The sequence below is a fragment of the Erpetoichthys calabaricus genome, chromosome 15 (genome assembly GCF_900747795.2).
Source record: "Erpetoichthys calabaricus chromosome 15, fErpCal1.3, whole genome shotgun sequence".
NCBI lineage: Eukaryota > Metazoa > Chordata > Cladistia > Polypteriformes > Polypteridae > Erpetoichthys > Erpetoichthys calabaricus.
The window spans coordinates 83,367,943-83,387,158 of NC_041408.2; the positions used below are offsets into that span (position 1 = coordinate 83,367,943).

A 19,216-nucleotide genomic window follows, 5' to 3' on the forward strand; every position below is an offset into this window, starting at 1 on the left:
CTTGAATGGCACAATCAGATCCCGTGGACCCAATCAAACATCTCTGTAGTGTCATTCCAACAGTGAAACAGCAACATGTGGCAGGGACTGAGAGGTTTTAGAGAAGGATGAACAGACCAAAGTGCTGAGAGATATTCTCAATGAAAACCTGCTGCAGAGTGCTGTGGACATCAGATTGGGCCACACATTCACCTTCTAACAAGACAATGGCCCCAAGCACAAAGCAAAGACAACACAAGAGTGGCTTAGAGACAACTCTGCAAATATTCTTGAGTGGCCCAGCTGAATCTTGGACTTGAACACAACCAAATATCTCCTTTTTGAGCCATTCCTTGATAGATCTGATAGCGTGATTTGGATCATTAAAGTGTCAAAAGGTCCATATCTGGTTCAGTTTTCACTTTCGGACAGATGGCCTCATATCAAATATCTCTGGAATATTTTTCCTAAAGTGAAACACGATCGCGTCAGCATCATGTGGCAGGGATTGAGAGGTTTGAAAGAAGGCTGAACAGTGCAAAGTACAGAGAGATATCCTCAAAGAAAACCTGCTGCAGAGCGCTGAGGACCTCAGACTGGGCCAAACGTTCACCTTCTAACAGGACAATGACCCTAAGCACAAAGCAAAGACAACACAAGAGTGGCTTAGAGACACTTCTGGGAATATCCCTGAGTGGCCCAGCCACAGCCCAGATTGGAACCAAACCAAACATCTCTGGAGAAACCTGACAACAGCCGTCCATCGATGGTCTCTAGCCAGCCTGACAGAGCTTGAGAGGATCTGCAGAGAAGAATGGCAGGAGATCACCAAATCCAGGAGTGTGAAGCTCATCGTGTCAAACCCAAGAAGACTCCCAGCTGGAACTGCTGCCAAAGAGGCTTAAATGAAGTACTGAGTAAAGGTTCTGAATACTCATGTCAATTGGATAGTTCAGTTTTTTATTTTGAATAAATCTGCAAAAATTCCTAAAACACTGAGTTTTGCTTAATTACGGGGGGGAAAAAAGGACTTTGCAACAAGGCTGCAACATAACAAAATGTGTAAAAAGTGAAGGGGTCTCAATGCTTTCTGAATCCACTAGTCTTCTTCTCTAAAGCTCATGTATTAAATCAACAAAGACGTGTCACAGAGTATCTGACAGGCACAACATCTGCCAAGTGAAAGCTGTCAAAGGGGCCTTGCATAAGTTAAGGCCACATGACGTACATGCATTCCTGAAACCCATCGCGCAGTTAAGGGGTGCTGGTGGTCACCCGCGAGGTTATGTCTAGCGAGCGTCTCATTCAAGCGAGTATAAAGACGACCCCCTCGGTAACGCAACACCACCTGTCGGCTTCCCATGTGGCTTGATTTGCGGCCGATGTTAACTCTTTGGGATTACATTTCTATTACACCACATTGGGCAGATGTGATCCATTATCTGCTTGACCTATCGAGGCAGCCACATGCGCTGTCAATCACAACAAAAGAATTTTTTTTTTTTTTACTCAAGGGAGTATAAATAATTAAATGATATTTTAGGAAGTTCTTTTCTCACTGCAAATGAAGTGTCAAGCCCTGTCATTTAGACAGATTAACAAAACAGGAGAGGACAATTTACACTTGGAAGGCTTACTTACTCTTGGACCTTCTTTTCCTGGTTCTCCGTGGTGACCTTCTGAACCCTGTAATTATACAATAAGAATATTAGCCAATAGATCGATTAGTGGATAACGCAACAGTGAAACCAAGGGTCTTATAAAATTTATTAGACCTACCTTTTCTCCCAATGCACCAGGTGGACCCTGTAAAAGAGGAACAGCTCTAATTAGCACTAAAGGTTTACCAATCTCAATATTCTACATGCCCTGTGATTTTAAACTGGCACATTAGTTTCCTCCAAGTAAACCTGTGATGCCCTATTCTGTACAGAATTTCTCTCCTGCTTGTATGCCAAGCCAACTGGTTGCCCACGGGTCACGATGAGTGATGAGCGAAGCGATTTGAGCAAAATCGAGTCTGCAGCCAGTCGCAGAGTTTCACTTCACAAACATAAAATCGCAAAGAAATGATATTTCACCACAAATTAAATTTTGTGAGAAAGTAAGTGCACCCCATGTTTGAACAGGCAAACAGCAGATCTTCATGCAAATGTAGTCTATAAATAAAAGTGATATACTTAAAAGAAAAAAAACGTAAGCAAAATTTATTCAACAAAATATAGGAGGAGAATGGGCATCCCGGCCGGGAAGGAGGATGATTTTTTACCCAGGCGGAATGCCAGTGTGGAAAAACAAGTGAATTGTCTGACGGGATGGAGAAATTACTTTGTGCCCGGCTGGTATGTGATAACAGATGAAGTCAGGAGCTGTTCCATCTCTCATCTGCCAAGTGGTAGTTGTGCTCAAATGACAACTCAGTCGGGACACCCACAGGGGTGCTTGGGAGATGGAGTCTGTAAGTGCAGCCTTATCAGGGTCCCCATGTACCAATAGAGGGCGCTGACGGGTGAGGATCTCCCCACTTTTGTTTATGGCCTGGAAGTACTTCCTGGAAGACATGACATGGCACCGGAAGCATTCCCGGGTCCGGTTTAAAAGGGAGCCCACTGCCTAACAAAGGTAGCAGACAATTAAGAGAAGGAAGAATTGTGTACTCATTGAGTAATTGTGACTGATTTCTGGAAAGGTTACTGTGGAGAAATAAATATCTTTTATTTTACTCCACTAATGTGTGGTGTATTACTGTGTCTTGGGTTTGGGGCACCCTTGTGGTCACAAAAAGTATCAGATAGATAGATAGATAGATAGATAGATAGATAGATAGATAGATAGATAGATACTTTATTAATCCCAATGGGAAATTCACATTCTTCAGCAGCAGCATACTGATACAATAAATAATATTAAATTAAAGAATGATAATAATACAGGTGAAAAAAAACAGACAATAACTATGTATAATGTTAAATATTAACGTTTACCCCCCCTGGTGGAATTAAAGAGTCGCATAGTTTGGGGGAGGAACGATCTCCTCAATCTGTCTGTGGAGCAGGACAGTGACAGCAGTCTGTTGCTGAAGCTGCTCTTCTGTCTGGAGATGACATTATTTAGTGGATGCAGTGGATTCTCCATAATTGATAGGAGCCTGCTGAGCGCCCTTCGCTCTTCCACAGATGTTAAACTGTCCAGCTCCATGCCAACAATAGAGCCTGCCTTCCTCACCAGTTTGTCCAGGCGTGAGGCGTCTTTCCTCTTAATGCTGCCTCCCCAGCACACCACTGCGTAGAAGAGGGCGCTCGCCACAACTGTTTGATAGAACATCTGCAGCATCTTATTGACATAATGGTCTACTGGGAAGTCCACCCTTAGCCTCTTTAGCAGAAATGACTTCTTGTAGGCATTTTGCACAACTGCCCACCACTCTCTGACATCGACTTGGTGAAATTTTGGACCTCTGTATTTTTGCAAGATGTTTGTGGGTTTTCTTGCATGTCCTGCCCATTCCAAACCCCCAGCACATTTCAATGGGGCTCAAATCAGGGCTTTGCTAGGCCAGTCCATAACCCTCCATTTCCTCTTTTTGAGCCATTCCTTGTTAGATTTGAAAGCGTGCCAAGGATCATTAAAGTACTGAAATGACTATTACTGGATCAGTTTTCACTTTCGGACAGATGGCCTCACATTCTCCTCAATCACACAGAATTCATAGTTGACTCGATGACTGCAAGCAGCCAAGCAAACCCAAACCATAAAATGTCCACGTCAATGCTTCAGAGCTGGTTTGAGCTTCTTCTCTTGAAATGCTGTCTTCAGTTTGCACCAAACATGTCTACTATTACTATTGTCACACAGCAGTAGGCCTGGTCTTTGCCCAGATCAGGGGTCCTCAGTCACGGTCCTGGAGGGTTGCAGTGGCTGCAGGTTTTCCTTTCAACTAGTTTGCTAATTAGAACTCAGTTGTGGATGACAATGAAACTTGGTATTGAACGATTTGGATTGTTGGTGCTTTCATTTGTCCAATTTGAGAACTTTGAATAGCACTGTGGAGTTTCCTTCTTGTGTTTTGTGGACCAGAACAGATTTAAACTTAACGCTCCTTCCACTTCCCCTCTAATTTATTTCTAAACATCTTTTAACACAGATACTTCAAGGTGCATATGCACAGTTTTAAAGGGAAACACAATAGCCGGAGAGCTGTTGGTTTATTGGTTATCTGCATCTCATTATTAACTAATGTCTGGTTACGAAAACAGGCTACAATTAAAACTTAAATACAGCTGCTAAAAACTAAAATGGGCAATTAAGGATTCTGAATTGTAACAAGCAAGATAACTAAAATTAAGCCCAAAAAACATATTGCTTTAGTAGTAAATAAATGGTTAAAGTAAAAACCTGCAGCCATTGTGGACCTCCAGGACTGTAATTGAGGACCTCTGATCTACAGGTCAGGTCAGGTGAGGCTGGGGAGCAGGCACTGGTATAGCATGCCCACCACACAACAAAACAGCTCGGGATCACCGGTTGGCAACCCCCCAGGCAGATATATCGTCCAGTACCACCCTCTGGAAATGACCTTCTATCTGCTGCAGCCAGGTGTTACGTGGGTGTCCCCTTGGCCTGGTCCAGTCCTCAACAATAAGGATCCTGCGATCCAGGTCTGTTTGTTCATTTTTGACTCTGTAATTTTGATCTTTTATATCAATTTTATTTTTTGTCTAACTATGTATTCTATCCATCCATCCATCCATTTTCCAACCCGCTGAATCCGAACACAGGGTCACGGGGGTCTGCCGGAGCCAATCCCAGCCAACACAGGGCACAAGGCAGGAACCAACCCTGGGCAGGGTGCCAACCCACCGCAGGACACACACAAACACACCCACACACCAAGCACACACTAGGGCCAATTTAGAATCGCCAGTGCACTTAACCTGCATATCTTTGGACTGTGGGAGGAAACCAGAGTACCCGGAGGAAACCCACGCAGACACGGGGAGAACATGCAAACTCCACGCAGGGAGGACCCGGGAAGCGAACCCGGGTCCCCAGGTCTCCCAACTGCGAGGCAGCAGCGCTACCCACTGCGCCACCGTGCCGCCCCTATGTATTCTATGTCAATTGTATTTTATTTATTGATTATTTAGTTACTATGTTCACAATCATGTTTTTCCTACATTGCTTGGATTTTATGGGTGAAACCAAAAGAGGCGGGGCCACCAATACCACAAGGAACCACCACCCTCAGCCTATAAAGACAAGCAGGGAAAGCGAGGTCTATGCAGTTCATCGAATGGGTTTTGGTGGAGTGTCGAATCGTATCTGTGAGTATTTCTTTGTTTTGTTGGATTTCCTAGCTGTGTTAATCCTTTCGATTTTGTTTTATGTCGTTTGTTTTTTGGATTACCTTGTTGGCAACTCCTTTGCTTTTTTTTTTTTTGCTCGTATTTTGCTTTTTATGGGCCAAAGGTGTACCAGGGTAAAATTCTTCTCGGTTTGTCATCATCATGGTGTGGACTTGTTCAATGTTGTTTACAGGTGTCTGGCTTCTCCTACATGCTTAACACTTGTCCAACCATTTTTGAACTTCTCAATCCATTTGTAAACACTCTGCCATGGTAATGCATGGTCTCCAACCTGTACCGAAAGCCTTCTATGGTTAAGCTGTCAGCTCGTAAAAACGGATCACTGATTGGTGCGTTTCTTCGGTGCAAACAGAGAGTGGAGTGGCCATGTTAATTCTAAGAAAACAACAAGAGAAACGGACTGATTGAGGTCGAAACTTTACCATTTGTCACACACGTGCGAGTAGGAGGCAGCTAAAGGGCCTGAGTAACTGAAATAAAACATCTGACCAGGAGGCGGCGGAATGCACTGGCTGTCTTTCTCAGTTCCCTACAGACCTTTCCCAGGAAATCCTGCAAGGTTCTGGCGCCTCAGAAGACATCACTTCCGGTGCCGGCCCCTTTGCTGATGTCACTTCCGGTCCAGACGACATCACTTTTGATTCCGGCCCTTTTGATGACGTCACTTAATATTTGGGCCTGTAAAGCCTCCATCTTTGTATCTTATGAGTAGTTGTGTTTTGGACTCGTGCTTCTTAATTCAACTTCTTGCAGCCGGGAAAACAATACAAGGCTGGCTGCCCCAAATCTTTATGATGTCTTGGACTCTTTATTATCACACACTGTGACCACAGACACACTGCATGTGTACAGGGAAAGCTGTACAGGCAACCCAAAACAAAATGTCAGAATTATTGACTTACCCCTCATATTTTATTTATTTTGACATGCTTGCTTTTCCCTATGACAAGTCGTCTTTGGGTTTCATGTGCAGGCTAAAACATTTCTGTGTGTGAACAACTGAGCAGTGAGAAGGGAGGACAGTCAATTGGAGGGCAAGGGAAGGAAAAGCATCAGATGAAAAGAAAATAAGTGGTGTGGCAATCATGAGAGAGCGATTGATAAGGCATGTGGAATGTTATGGAAATAAGCATGGATAAAACTGGACATGAAAAATGAGAGGACTACTGTATGAAGAAGACTGGTGAAGCATTTTAATACTTACTGATTCGCCCTTCTGGCCTTTCACTTCAATCTGAAAAACAAAGTAAAACAAAGGGTTAATGTGCTTTGTATTTGTAAAGTTAATTAAAAGACATTAAAAATATTGTTAAGAATGCTTTATTAATGTCCTCGTACAAAAATTAAATACATGTAAAATATACAGGGTGAGTCAAAATTATGTTAACACTAATGGATCATTTTTCTTCTGCAGATAGACGTACACCATGGGTGGCAGGTTAACACTAGAGCAAACAAGAGCTTGATGGAAGTGTATTGTTCGCTGACTGTAGTTCGTCAAAAGTTTGTGGAACGATTTGCCAGACGAGACCCGCAAAGCCATTTAACGATTTATCGTGTCCACGCAAAAAAGTTTGTGAAGACTGGATCGGTAGCAGACAATTACAGAGGAAATGTGGGACGGTCCAGAACAGGTAGAAGTGAAATGAACATTGCTGCTGTGCAGCAAGCCATATTGCAGAGTCCATCAAAATCGACCAGACAGTGCAGTTTGGACACAAGGATTCCGTATGAAACAATGTGGCGAATCTTGACACAAGACCTCGGGATGCCCCCCGTACCATATCCAAGTTGTCCAAGCTTTGACAGTGGTGCAAAAGTGTTGTCACAGATGGTCGGGGTTCTTGTCCAGTGTGGGACGCCTCTTCATTGTATGGACCGGGGGAGCAAGCCTGGTCAGGACAGTACCTCCCACGCAATGCTAGATGGCAGCCCCCCCCTGGGTTGTAGCGGTGCCTAGGACTCCTGCATGGCTTCATCGGAGTTGGAGTTTGTTGCAGTCCTGTTGAGATCCTTGGGTGCCACCAAGGGGTGCTGCAACAGCTGCTGAGCCCTCTTGGGTGGGTTTTTCGCTGCACCTGGAAGTGCTGCCAGACACAAATCAATGAGCACCTGGAGCACTTCTGGGGGTATTATAAAAGGAGCCAGCAGTTACCACTCCGGGAGCCAGAGTTTGGAGGAGGGAGACGAAGCTTGTTGGATTGGAGTGAAGGAGAAAGAAGAAGAAGCAGCAAAGTAGTGTGATTGGGATTTGGATTTGTGTTTTGGACTGTGTTGTGGGCTCGTAGGAACGGGGAAGACGTTCTCCACGAGGGAAGAAAAAATAAAAGCTTGTGCTTTTAATAAGTGTGCCTCCCGTGTCTGTCTGTGAGCACTCACATAGCGCCTTTTGTCACACGTGTTCGTGTGGAATGCTGCCAGATTTTAGCTGAAATGATGAATATCCAAACCAATCCAATCGTTTCAGCCATTCAAATGCTAACATAACTTTGACTCACCCTGTATTTTTAAAAAACATATTGCTACCTTTATGAATATATTTTAAAATATGTTATAAAATAAGGATAAATATATTACAATATCTTGCAGTATACTGAAATGTATTCTAAAATAAGGATATTAATCAGCATTTTTTACACTGCAATATTTTCTCAAAAATATATTTAACATTTTAAAATATTGGGAATAATATGTTGTAAAATATATTTTTGAAACTATTACAATATATGTGTGTGTTCTGGTTTTGGGTCTGACCTTTTGCTGGGGAAAAAAGTAAAAGCCTACTGAATATGCTGAACTGCACAGTAAAAGATAGAGATGTTATAATTTTGTTCAGGTGACGTTTATAGATCTTAGGGGACATTCTTGAAATAGGCTGAATAAAATTAATATTATGCTTTCTTAGAAATGTGTTATTTACATAACAGATGTCTTCCTTTTTTACTTTCTCACATATGAAGTATAGGGAAAGTATTGCAATCGTCCAAAAAAATCTAATGTCAAGATGTTGATGAATATTGACGTTTTAGACCGGGGTGGGCAAAGTCAGTCCTGGAGGAGAGCAGTGGCTGCAGGTTTTTGTTCCAATTCAGTTGCTTAATTATTAATTTAATTAAGCCACATAGTGCATGATAAATACATATAGATGTAAATGGAAACAAGCTAAATTGAGGACTGCTGGTTTCTTTTGTCATTTGAATCTTATAGCTAATAAGGAGCAATTAAAAACCGAGAATACAGCTGTTTAAGCCAAAAATAAGCAATAAAGGTTCAAAATCCTAACGAACAATAAGGGCTTCTTATTAATCAGTTGGGTTGGAACAAAAACCTGCAGCCACTGTGGCCTTCCAGGAACGATTTTGCCCACCCCTGTTTTAGTCCTTCCTGACTTTCTCTTATACAACAACAACATTTATTTCTAGAGCATGTTTTCTTACAAATGATGTAGCTCAAAGTGCTTTACAAGATGAAAGAAAAATATAAAAATTAGGCAATACTAATTAACAAAGAGTAAAGTAAGGATCAATGGCCAGGGAGGATAGAAAGAAGAAAAAAAAACTCCAGAGGGCTGGAGAAAAACAAAAATCTGCAGGGGTTCCAAGACAATGAGTCCACCCAGCCTACACTAGGCATTCTACCTAACATCAATATGAAGTATAGGGAAAGTATTGGAATCATCCAAAGATTCAATGTCGAGATTTTGATGAATCTCGATGTTTTAGACCTCCCTGACTTTCTCATTTATGAAGAATAGGGAAAGTATAGTAATCATCCAAAGATATGAATGTCGAGATTTTGATGAATCTAGATGTTTTAGACCTCCCTGACTTTCTTATTTATGAAGTATAGGGAAAGTATTGTAATCATCCAAAGATACGAATGTCGAGATTTTGATGAATCACAATGTTTTATTCCTCCCTGATTTTCTCATTTACGAAGTATAGGGAAAGTATTGGAATCATCCAAAGATTCAATGTTGAGATTTTGATGAATCTCGATGTTTTAGACCTCCCTGACTTTCTTATTTATGAAGTATAGGGAAAGTATTGTAATCATCCAAAGATACGAATGTCGAAATTTTGATGAATCTCGATGTTTTAGACCTCCCTGACTTTCTCATTTATGAAGTATAGGGAAAGTATTGGAATCATCCAAAGATACGAATGTTGAGATTTTGATGAATCACAATGTTTTATTCCTCCCTGATTTTCTCATTTACGAAGTATAGGGAAAGTATTGGAATCATCCAAAGATTCAATGTTGAGATTTTGATGAATCTCGATGTTTTAGACCTCCCTGACTTTCTCATTTATGAAGGATAGGGAAAGTATAGTAATCATCCAAAGATATGAATGTCGAGATTTTGATGAATCTCGACGTTTTGTTCCTCCCTGAGTTTGAAAATACCATTTTTTGGAGTTATGTCTGTGTGTGTGTGTATGTAAACACAATGACTGGAGTACACTTTCACTTAGGTCAACCAAATTTTGCATACAAGTATTAGGTACAACACGTAGATTTCTATCAACTTTTGGGCTAATTCCATTAACCAGAAGTGGTACTTTACCTTTTATTTATTATGGACCTACTTTCATCTTTGACACTGCATCATACAAAACATCAGGGCTTTTGCCCCATTCAGAGGTCCCTCTACCATAGTGGTGGTCCCCTACCTGATGTATAACGTATGTTTTAACAAATAAGCAGACATATAATAAAAAATGTTTTCACTTTACCTCACACCCATCGGAAAATTTTACAGCTCAAAGGTTGATCTTTAATAACTCATGAGATTGTCATTTATGTTTCATTTAAGAATCAACTTTGTCACAGATGTTTCTCCTAAAATTCCTTAGGAAAAATAACTTTAGGCAAAAAGGAAAGATCAGATGCAATTGAGGTACAGTAAAAGGAGTCAAAATGAAGAATATGGTTTGAAAAGTGTGTTGTATTTTGTGAGAACTCTTTCTGGTCTCATTTTAATCTCTTTCAAAACTTCACATTTCTTATTATTATTGGGCCGATTTGCAAGTTCTCTGCGTGGGTTCCCTCCCACAGTCCAAAGACATGCAGGTTAGGTGCATTGGTGATCCTAAATTGTCCCTAGTGTGTGCCCTGCGGTGGGCTGGCGTCTTGCCCGGGGTTTCTTTCCTGCCTTGCGCCCTGTGCTGGCTGGGATTGGCTCCAGCAGACCCCCTGTGACCCTGTGTTAGGATATAGCCGGTTGGAGAATGACTGACTGACTGACTGATGCCTTTATCCGAGGTGACTTACACCATTTGAGATACGACTGGTTACATTTCGTTAGTTTTTCTAATTGTAGCATAGACAGATGTAGTGGTTTGCTCATAGTTACTTGGTGTCAGCAGTGGGATTTAAACACATCAGCCTCAGGGTTTGAAGTCCAAAGCCATATCTTCCTGAATGGCTATGAACTAATTGGAGCCCAGCAATATAAATTAGAACAACTAATCGTATCATTCAGAAACAGGGACTACACTTTTGTAATTATAGTAAAGTGTTTTATTACCACAAAACAGCTGTCCATTCATTTCACCAGATATTACTGAGCACATAATGCAAACACTTTCAAATTGCAAAAAAATAATATCAAGACACAGCTTGGAAAATCTGAGCCCCTGGGGTGACTTTGCTGAGCTCTCTGCTGAAGCTCAAGAGGAGACCCCTTGTGAGACCACCAGCGTATATTTATTCCTCAGGAGAAAAATCTGAGAAGCAGGAGACAAAAGAACACGTTGCCATTTAATTTCTTTCCCGATGTCATTGTTGAGTAGGAGAATCCAAAAAGATATGAAGGAGATGCCTTTTCGGTCACTTCATTCCTATGGGCCTGACTGTCACACAGTCCAGCCTAAAAGACATAATGAGCCTGATGGCTGCCAGGCTACCCCCATCACGTATTACTGAGCTACCAGTCTGTGCCCTGTGGTGCCAGCTCAGACAAACCCAATTATTGAACTTGAACTTTGGTTTTAAATCCTTTCAATCATGTAGTGTCCATAAATACTGGCAGCGAGTATGTTCTTGACATCCATTAAACAAATTACAGAAGTATAAGGAGAAGCATCTTGAAAATATGACATGTGAAAGAAACCCCCTGAAACGTTCAGCTAGGGCTGAAGGGATTTATGATTTCAAGCCTCCCGACAGCAGTTTTTAAGACTCACTTTCTTATGGGGGACATCTAAAGGTTAAGTATGTGTTATGCCACTAGAGGTCAAAGGTGGCTTTCGTTATTGAACTCTGGACTGGGCCGAAACATCTGTATTTGGCATTGACTGGACAATGTGCAACGCTGAAGCCCACCGTCCAACTTAAAGACTATCGTGTTGCAGAAAGCACTTGATTACATGGCATCCGATTTCTCGCTGCGTCTCTGGAAACCTGCTGACTTTCGGGAGGAATGGCTACAAAAATAACCATTCAGAACATGTGTGTGTGATGGGTGTCAAGTAGGACACAAGTCTTTGAAAACTAACAAATCATGTTAACACTTTCGGGATTCAGTAGAAGCAGCTATTAGAAGTCTGTAATGATTTTATTAATTATGCTATTGTCCATAGTACTAGGGTGTTGTACCGTGTTAGCCATTATGAATGTAGTGAGAAGCCAAACAAAATGACCCCTTTTATTGGCCAACTAGAAAGATTACAATATGCAGGCTTTTGAGGCAACTCAGGCCCCTTCTTCAGGCAAAGATCTAACCTGCTTAGATTCAGGTGGATGTGGTCTCGTGAAATGCAGGTGGGATGGCTGCGGGTGCCCTCAATGGAGGATTATCCTACCTGTCTCCAGAACGACCAAACCATGGTAGGCAATTTAGCCTGGACATCAGGATCCATCCTAGTCTTGACGAAGGATGCCCAGGGATCTTTAATGATCACAGAGAGTCAGCTCCTCAGTTTTATGTCTCATCTGAAAGATGGCACCATTTTTTACATCACTGCACTGGGGGGCATTGGGATCCACATTGAGACCACAGGGTTAAGCGCCCCCTGTTGGCCTCACCAATACCTCTTCCAGCAGCCACCCAAGCTTTTCCTAGATGGTCTCCCATTCAAAGTCCTGGCCGGTCCTGAACGTGCTTATCTTCAGGTGGATGACCTCTTCTGAAGTGCATACTCATTGCCTTCACATTTCAGCTTATACAATGAACTATAAACCTTTGCACGGGTAGAACAGTCACACTGCCACCTCTCTAAGCATGACACCACCTAGCTTGAATATCATGCAAGAGACTAACTACTCTTATAGTGAGTAAGTAGTGGCCATTAATACATTGCCTCATATCTTAAAATGAACTGCATATCCAGACAAATTACAACAATAACAACAACACGTCTGTTTCTATAGCACATTTTCCATACGTGAAAGTAGCTCAAAGTGCTTTATTATAATAAGAGCTACACAAAGTTACAAAAGAATGTAAAAACTAAAGATTGATTATTTAGAAGAGTGAGAATTATAAGGTCCTGCTTAATTACAAGCTATGGTCAGAATGTCACACGTTGAACAGGAAAATAAAAAGTGCAGTTGGTGGCATGTTGGAAAAACAAACTATGTGGCAGGTGGCCGGAATCCTTACCTGGCCCGGACAGCCCAGAGTGTGGAAGGACAGGGAGAAGAGAGTATTTGTGGGACAGTGTCTCCCCCGGACCAATAGAGGGCCACGGGTTATGAGCATGGGAGCTCAATCCTATTGGAACCCGTGGCCACCGCCAGAGGGGGCGCATGGACTTTTCCAGGGCCTTATTTGGTCACACTTCCGCCACACCGGGAAGTGTGGCCGGAAAAGCTCCTCCAGGTGCCCTATAAAAAGGAGCTGCCTCACTCCATAAGTTGGCCAGAGTCGGGAGGAAGGAGTGGACAAAGCCTGAGGAAGAGTGGAGGCGGATAGACTTGCGGCAAGGAAGGGAATGGACTGAACATTGGTGTGGAGTTGGTAGTGTGTGCGCAAACTGTAAATAAACACGGGTGGTGAGTTGAATCTGCCGGTCTGTGTCAGGGGTTAGGGTGACAGTATGCCCCCTAGTGGCTTACAACCTGTCAACTCTGAAACATAAATCTTCACAAAGCACGTCAGTAGCATATCGTATTACAATATTTACAGGGGTAGGATTCAAAAGTAATGAGCCTCATTTTGTTCTGACGCGAACGTACCTTGCCGCGCGCCCCAATTGCCAGCGACGGCGACGGTGGGTATTGGCTTCACAACGCAATGGAGCTACCAGTAGGATCGGCCTTGACGGGAACCCCTGTGCGGTAGTGAGTTACACGGCGGAATGGAAAGTTCGTTAGAGCAACGGTACACGTTGAAGACGAAGACCATGCTCATTGCCTTCTTCGGAGTGAAGGGGATCATCCACTACAAGTTTGTCCCGCAAGGACAGACCGTGAATGCTGCTTACTACTTGGAAGTCCTGAAAAGGCTGAAAAGAAGCGTCGCGCGCAAGCGAAGGGACATCAAGGACAGCTGGAAGCTTCACCACGATAACGCGCCCAGCCACACCGCCTTCATCGTGAGCGCCTACCTGGCCCGGGTGAACGTTCCGGTGGTCCCCCAGCCTCCCTACAGTCCGGACGTGTCGCCTTCTGACTTCTTCTTGTTTCCACGCTTAAAATCAGCGCTGAAAGGAAAACGCTTCGACTCGATCGAAGACATCCAAGCAAATGTCAAGGCAGCCCTTGCAGCCATCCCGGAACAGGCCTACGTGGACGCCTTCGAGTCATGGAAAAGCCGCCTACAAAAGTGTATCGATGCAGGAGGTGCCTATTTTGAAGACTATTAATTAGTTGTACCGATTTGCTCAATAAATTTGTCTTTTTGAACAAAGGCTCATTACTTTTAAATCCTACCCCTGTATGATACTTCATATACACGTTGCCAGGATGAATTATAATAAATAAATGATTGGTATATACTGTTGTGCAACCTAACCGTTTCTAACATGAGATAAAACAAAGCAGAGAAGATTTGCCAAGTTTATGCTTTTTAAATAATAATATAATAGCGTGGAAAAAAAGAATATTCTCATAAGACTAAAGTGTTACCGAAACATTTTGACACGAAACGCTGGATTACCGAAGAAGCGTCAGTCGCAACGGGCAGCAGCCAAATTAGGGAACGGAGGTAACAGGAAAGCGTGTAGCACTTCAAAGGCCACACGCTACTTAAGATAATGTTCATTTCTTTTTTTAAGCAAAGATCCAGCTGACATTTCGAATTTGGACTAAGAGAAAGTTACCAGCAAGGATTCTGAAAGATGTCTAAAAATAAGCTGAAGCTATGCTTGCCGCAGTATTTCTGGGCGGAGGTCACATTAGCCCCAAACTGAGACACCAGTAGCTTTGTTGGGCGTCCTGCTCAGAATGTCCCTTCTCGGTATTTGAAGTAGACGTAGTAGTTAGAGTGTGTCATGATTTACATGTCCGACCATCATGCAACATGTTGCCACAATGCACCGCCGTGATAAATTATGAACTATTAAAATACATAACTTTGTGTTATTTAATAGAAACAGTAGCATGCCATATTGCTATTGCACTACGTGTGATGCTCAGGGAAGCTCAGGCTTCTAAGTTTCTGAACGAAGGCCTAAATGCTGTTTTGGTGCCCTAAGACCACGCAGACTACAGCATGTCAAATCCATAATTTGCTATTTACATTCCCACATAAAATAGAAAATATTATCGGACCACTGCTTTATACACATGAGGTGGTCCTGTTGGCTTCATCAGGCTGTGAACTCCAACACGCATTGGGACGGTCTGCAACCGAGTGCGAAGTGATAGGTATGAGGATCAGCACCACTGAATTGGAGGCCGTGGTCCTCAGTAAATAAAAGTGGGGAATGTCCTCTACCGGGTGGGAGGTGAGTTACTGCCTCAAGTGGAGGAGTTTAAGTAAACTGGAGTCTTGTTCACAACTGAGGGGGAAAAGGGATGGTGAGATCGACCAATAGATTAGGGCGTCAAACGCAGTTATGCGTCCGCTATACTGATCCACAGTGGTGAAGAAAGGAGTTGAAACAGAAGGCAAAACTCTCGATTTACCAGTCGACTTACGTCCTTACCCTCACCTAAGGTCATGAGGTTTGGGCAATGACCGAAAGAATGAGATTGTGGGTACAAGCAGCCAAAGTGAGCTTTCTCCACAGAGTGGCTGGGCTCTCCCTTAGAGATTGAGGTTGAGAAGCGGAGACATTTGAAATAGGCTCCGAGTAGAGCTTCTGACCCTCCGCATCGAGAGGAGCCAACTGCGGTGGTACAGACATCTGATACGGATGACTCCTGGACGCCTACCTGTGGAGTTTTATGGGTATGACCAGCTGAGAGGAGACCCAGGGCTCGCTGGGAGGATTACATCTCCCATATGGCCTGGGAACACCTTAGGATCCTACAGTATGAGTTGGCAAGTGTGACCAGGGAAAAGGATGTATGGGCCTCACTGCTAAGACCGTTACCCCTGGAACCCGGCTTCAGATATACAGTGGACAATGAATGAAGGAATGAATGAATATTAGTGGATTTAACAAACCCAACCAAGATAACATTAGTTAGCAACTCTGAAGTCGACCCAGGGTGAGTGAACGTCAGTACATAACGTCCTGTGATTGACGGTAATCCCCTCTCTTGAGGAGCATTTTTTGGGATATTTCATAATATATTGATTTCATTTTTATTTTTTGAAGTGCATTTTGGTTTGGTGTTGGGCAAAGTCAGATCCTCTAGTGGAAGCTACGGGGCCTTCTGTTGCAAAAGTCATCACCAAGTGGGATTCAGGCCTACTATCGTTCACTGTTTTGGAATGCCTCACACCACTTTTGACCACTTTATGAAATAAGTCAGATATTTATATGTAATATTATAATATTTGTATTTATAAAGATACATATAAATGGTTTCCTAATGCTACAGCAGATGTAATGCTTGCCGAGGTAAGGAAATTTAGAGAGCGAAGAGAGACGATAAAACAAAGTGCAAGTCAAAACCAAAAGACTGAACAGACAAAATACAAGTGCAAGATCAAATATCGTAGTTAAAGAAACGTGAAAGTAAATGGAGAGTCGCAAACTAAACTAGAACGCTACCCAAACTATCCATAGATAGGAAATTTAAATGGTCACCCCAATAACGTCATCAGTGCACTGTCCCTAGGCATTCTGGGACAAAATGTCACGGAATCATCCGACATAAAGCCTACAACATGGCAGTACCTAAAGAGAAAACCAAATGGTGTCAAAAAAGATTAAAATTATTTAAACGGAGGCTCTAATCCAGAAAATAATTTGATTCCCCAAGTATAAAAAGCCTACAAGAGCATTTTTATACTTCAGGGAAAGCTCAAGAAAAATGAATAAAATGCTCAAGCTGCCAATGAAGAGCTGTCTGTTGGCTGTTATAATATTTTCTCACAAACCAAGTAAGTAATTGTTAAACAATTGGAATTGTTATATCTCTCTTGGGGGAAAAAAGTTTACTATTATTATTATTTTTGGGCAGCATGGTGGCCATAGTGGTAGTTTGAGACCCAGATTTGCATCCTGGGTCTTACCTACATGGAGTTTGCATGTTCTCCCCGTGTCCAATTGGGTTTCCTCCTCGTGTTCCAGTTTCATCCCGCTGTCCAAAGACATGCAGGAGAGGTGAATTGGCAACGCTAAATTGGCCCTAGTGTGTGTTTGGTGTGTGTGTATTTTTGCCCTTTGATGGACCGGCACTCTGTCCAGGGTTTGTTCCTGCCTTGCGCCCTGCACCAGCTGAGACACACTCCAATACTATTTTGAAGAACATGCAGACCCCGGCACTGAAAGGAAGAAATATTAGCTATGCGCTATCACTCTGTTAAAATAGCCACTTTAATAGAAGAATAACTGTCTGTGTATCCTTCTAGTTGCTATGTCTCTGCCATTCCAACAGATGGTGCATCACAAACATATAGTAAATAAATTCCATTCATTTATCATTCCAACAGATGGCGCATCACACACATTAACACTGCTTTACAGATCTCATACCAAATGGCACATAATAGAAACATATGCACTACATTTGTTATTTCAACAGATGGTGCATCACAAACGTATAGTAATAAAATTCCTTACATTTATCATTCCAACAGATGGCGCATAACAAACTTTAACACTGCTTTACAGATCTCATACCAAATGGCACATAATAGAAACATAGAAGTAAGGAGTTCTGAGTGATTTAGAACACCATAACATGCTTTTCAAATTCATTTTCAGACTCCACATGCGTAATTAGGAGTTTTAGATTTTTAGAGGGGGGGGGGGGGTCCAAACAATTAATTAAAGGTTCTAGACCTTCCAGAACCCCCTGTATTTCTCATCTAAGCCCAGTGTCCTGGGCTACGGTTCATATTTACACATTTCTAAGTTGGGCTACATGCTTCAAGAGTGTTATAATCAAGAATAATTTTCCAACAAATGGCTTAGAGGTTGTAAGAGAAGACTGATGGCACCTAACATCCTGGAAACTCCTTATCTTGCGTGACTGTAGTGAGAGTCATGCTGGTGCAGTGGTTAGTGCTGCACCCTCACCTTACATCCAGGAGTCCTCGGTTCAAATCGTGGGCCAAGTCTTTGTTCATCATTTAAGGATCAAATCGATTTTTCGACATATTGGAAACAAGAGGGAGTTGGTCATCTGAGGTCAAGAAGGTTCATCCCAAGGACTCCTGGAGACCAAGGACAGAGTCGCACAGCCACGACTGTAATAGCAATATGTATTAATGGCTACATAACTCAGTGTCTTCGGAATTACAAAACAGATTAATCTCCAGATAAGGCCACGTCAGCGACTCAAATGACAATCACTGGGGGCTATCTTGAGCAACACGTTGACGTGCGATGAGCAGCACACAAGAGGAAATGGCGTCCTGGAAGGACTCAGTGGACTATACTTAAAAGTATAATGGGGTTAGCTGGAGACGGCATGTCCTGCTGAAATGGCCTTCCTCAAAAAAGTCCCATTTCACCGAAGTGACCTTCAGATGTTGAGGCATTTTGGACTGCTTAAGTATTTGTGGTGGAGGATGTAAAATGACACACACATTTGAGCAGGGGTCAGCACTGCTGTCTCACGGTTTAGCATCCCGGGTTCAAATGTCATGTCCAGAAAACATGTGTGTGTGTTAGATTAAGCTGAATTGGACCCGTGTGCGTGTATGAATGTGTGTGTGTGTGTGTGTGTGTGTGTGAGTGAGAGAGAGAGAGTTAGTCTTACCATGGACTCAAGCAGTGTCCAGTGTTGATTCAATACCACATTATTTTAGATTGAGCAGGAAACCTGGCACTTCTGGGGGCGTGTTTGGTTGGCGAGTGCCCAGCAGAATACTTGAGCAATGACATCTAGTTAGAGTCCCTCATTTATTTCTAGTGCCACTGTCATCAGGTTTAGAAATCTTAATACGAGCAACAAAAATAACATAAATCAAATTTTAAAATGGAGCAATAAAGTAATTATGTGCCACCAGTCAAATCTGACAGGTCTATTTATTAAGCAGGTATGGCAGAAAGCAGAATGGATCTTCTCAGATAGAACTCACCCCCTGCTTCTTATCATCAGGTCAGGCGTTTAAGTTGCTAAAAATCCCAACGGCTCTTAATCTTCTCAATAAATTTATTAAACATCCACAAGCTTATCTTGTGGGCTGCTCAGTTATCATTCCCGTCAGTCATATTAGTGTTGGCTTAATTTTGTCGTGAAATGTCAGTTTGTAAAACTTATCTCTTATCCCTGTTGCGGTTAAAATTAAATTTGTTTGTGAGGAATTATGTTATTTCTGGCGAAGTATCTTACTGCTTGGGTTTTGTTGTTGCGCTCTC

The 19,216-nt window shown here is 42.5% G+C and overlaps 1 protein-coding gene across 1 annotated transcript in view; it reads right to left on the reverse strand.

The window, feature by feature from the left end:
• Positions 1 to 645: 645 nt before the first annotated feature.
• The window catches only part of LOC114665759 (collagen alpha-1(XIX) chain), a 192,583-nt gene continuing 174,012 nt past the window's right edge, over positions 646 to 19,216 (reverse strand). The window contains exons 15-19 of the mRNA XM_051919255.1: positions 6,550 to 6,579; positions 2,414 to 2,592; positions 1,759 to 1,785; positions 1,621 to 1,665; positions 646 to 781 (exon numbers count right to left, since the gene is read on the reverse strand). Of these exons, the coding sequence (XP_051775215.1) occupies positions 646 to 781; positions 1,621 to 1,665; positions 1,759 to 1,785; positions 2,414 to 2,592; positions 6,550 to 6,579 (417 nt within the window). The remainder of the gene's footprint in view (positions 782 to 1,620; positions 1,666 to 1,758; positions 1,786 to 2,413; positions 2,593 to 6,549; positions 6,580 to 19,216) is intronic.